Source organism: Amblyomma americanum, chromosome 8 (genome assembly GCF_052857255.1).
Source record: "Amblyomma americanum isolate KBUSLIRL-KWMA chromosome 8, ASM5285725v1, whole genome shotgun sequence".
NCBI lineage: Eukaryota > Metazoa > Arthropoda > Arachnida > Ixodida > Ixodidae > Amblyomma > Amblyomma americanum.
The window spans coordinates 73,388,503-73,391,480 of NC_135504.1; the positions used below are offsets into that span (position 1 = coordinate 73,388,503).

Here is a 2,978-nt window from a genome sequence, read left to right on the forward strand (position 1 = left end):
GGTTCCGTCGTCACCTCTGTGACACACAGCTACATATAAATAAGACACGCTTGTGCTGGCAAAGCACTTTATTTTTCCCAGCAAATGGCACTTCGTCGTCGTCTTCTGCTTCCCAAGGGGAAAGAAACAAACAACCACTCGTCACATACTGCAACGCCTCACCTTTTGGCATTTTTGTCATCGATCGAAGGAGCCGAACAACACAGACTTCAACAAGTCTTCGTCAATTTCGTACCAAGCACTTCATGCAAGTTTGCTGGGTAGGCACGTAGCCTTCACTGCATTCGTTCAAATTTTTCTGCGCACTTAGACAACCGCACAGTAGCTCGATTCCAGACGCCGCGCAAAAAACAATAACACGGCGTGAAATACCTGCTTTAGTGCAAAGCGGCCTCTTTACTGCCGTCAGCATACCCTCGCGGCACCGAAAGTTACCCACTAGTCAATTTAATAGCACAACTTTGAACACTTTTTGTTTTTCTTAATATTTTCGAACTTTAAACACACTGTTTTGGCAGAATAAAATATTAGTTATTTTCATCGTTGCTTATTTCTTATTACAAAAAATTAAGCAGGCGGTCCCTCGAATGCTCTAGGGGCGCCGCCCTGACGTAATTGGCCGATTCCTCGTTGCGTCACGTGGTTACGTCTCATCGTGTCGTCATTTTGACGCCACTGTCAATACATGGCTTGCACCGACGTCATCAACAGGAATGCTGGGATACGCGGCCGCCATATTCATGACCCACCGCCGCTCCGTGCGCACTGGAGTGGTCGCGGTAGTGCCAGCTCGTGTTGTTTTCCGCGTGTGCGTAAGCGTTGCAGTCTCAGCATGGTCAACTGCGCCGTTGTGGGCTGCTCCAATCGCAGCGACGTTACAGGGAGAAAGAAAAGGCCAACTAGCGCGAGGTTTTTCTCTCTGCCGAAAGTGATCGAAAACCAGTGCGAGCGAACCAAGACTCTGAGTGCGAAGCGCCGCAGCTTGTGGTTAGCACGCATAAAACGTGCTAATTTCAACCACGAAAGCCCCAATGTGCGCGTCTGCGGTGTGGATTTCATAAAAGGTGAGCCCACTGTATGTATCTCCGTTTTATAGAAAAAAAGCCAACACGACTACGTGGAACGCTTTGAAAACAGCTTTGCGTCCGCAGGAGAACCGTCCAACCTGTTCGACGAGACAAATCCAGACTGGGCCCCGTCTCTCAGTCTCGGCCACGGGACCAGGCATGCTGATTTCGCGCGGCACGATCGCAGAGCAAAAAGACACGCTCACAAGCGACGGGCCGATGTTGAAGCGACAGCAGTGGCATCGGAGGCGTCGCCGCGTGCCTGTCCCGATTCCCCACAGCCACCGCAAGCCGAGGAAGTCAGCGCCGATGAAAATGAGACAGGTCAGTAGGCATTTTTTTTTCATAGTAATGCATGGTCATTTGTTTTTGCTTACGATGCATTCCAAGGCCTTTGGTGCGTCGGTCCGCTTACCTAGTGCTTGTGATGCCTAGCCAGCATGCAGTTTCGCTGTCTGCCACTCTAGTTTACGAGCTTATAAACTTTTTTTTTTGTACAGGAATCGCTGTTCAAACCGACATGACCATGCAAGACATACAGGCACTGGAGCAGCATTCTGTAGTGCTGAATGAACATCTGTACACATTGCAGAAAGAGAAAGAGCAGCTCGAGGTGACTGAAGACTCACTGAAAAGTTGTGAAGCAAAGGTGCGACTGTACACTGCGATGCCAAACTTTGCTGTTTTATTTGCTGTGTTCGAAGCACTAGCAAGCTTCATTTCACACAATGTCAACAATAAGCTCACAAAATTTCAAGAATTCGTTCTGTTCATGATGAAGCTAAAAGTAAATCTGCAAAATGCTGACCTTGCATTTCGGTTCAATATTTCAGAGGCTACAGTATCGCGCATTTTCGACAAGTGGCTGCACGTGGCGTATTGCAGACTTAAAGATGAAATAATCTGGCCCACACGAGATGCTTTGCAAAAGACAATGCCACAGGCATTCTACGACTCGTTTGGTGCGAATGTAGCAGTCATCATCGATTGCTTCGAAATCAAGATAGAAAGGCCATCATCGTATCTTCCAAGATGTGAAACATGGTCCCAGTATAAAGGTAGCAATACAGCCAAGTTCCTGATTGGGATTGCTCCACAAGGTGTTGTTACATATATATCCGAAGGTTGGGGAGGCAGGGCAAGTGACAAACATATCACCGAACACTGTGGGTTTTTGGACAACTTGGTGCCTGGAGACGTTGTACTCGCAGACAGGGGTTTTAACATCAGCGAAAGCGTTGGTTTCTACTGTGCAAAGCTTCACGTGCCAGCGTTTACCAGGGGAAAGAAACAACTTTCAGCAGGAGATGTGCAGAGCACAAGAAAGCTCGCAAACGTGCGAATACACGTGGAAAGAGTAATTGGACTCATTAGGAATAAGTTTATTTTTCTGAAGTCTGTCGTGCCAATCGATTACGTTGTGTGCCGGCCAGGAGATGAAGTCGCACCACTCGACAAAATTGTAACTGTGTGTTGTGTGCTATCTAACTTGTGTGCATCAATTGTTGCTGCACCAAAGGACGCCACTGGACAGCAGGCTTCAGCCTCAGTGGATGAGTGATTGTGAATCCTGCTTCAGCACGTCTGAATAAAGCACTGGACAGCAGGCTTCGGCCTCAGTGGATAAGTGATTGTGAGTCCTGCTCCTGCATGTCTGAATAAAGCAAACTCAGAATCTGCTGACGGCATTGTCATTTCTCAACGCCAGATTTCAGCGTGTCCCATATGGGCCACGTGTGTTCCAGCCTCAAGACGCACTTCCAAGGTTGAAACATGAGGCAGCTGTCCAAGTTGTGTTACAGGTTGCTTAGCCTTTGGGTCCTTTGCACTCTGGACAAAACCACAGTGTAGTTTTTGGTGCTCGCTTGAGTGCCACGCATGAAAAGTGGAACCATTAGTAGTGGCAGGATG

General features: G+C 48.1%; 1 protein-coding gene across 1 annotated transcript; it reads left to right on the forward strand.

Annotated features, from left to right (window-relative positions):
* Positions 1 to 714: 714 nt before the first annotated feature.
* On the forward strand, positions 715 to 2,742 carry LOC144101911 (uncharacterized). Its single transcript, XM_077635131.1, has 4 exons — positions 715 to 1,064; positions 1,152 to 1,391; positions 1,568 to 1,716; positions 1,901 to 2,742. Exons 1-4 carry the CDS (start codon positions 833 to 835, stop codon positions 1,967 to 1,969), a joined length of 690 nt encoding a protein of 229 aa, XP_077491257.1. The 5' UTR covers positions 715 to 832; the 3' UTR covers positions 1,970 to 2,742.
* Positions 2,743 to 2,978: the final 236 nt, after the last annotated feature.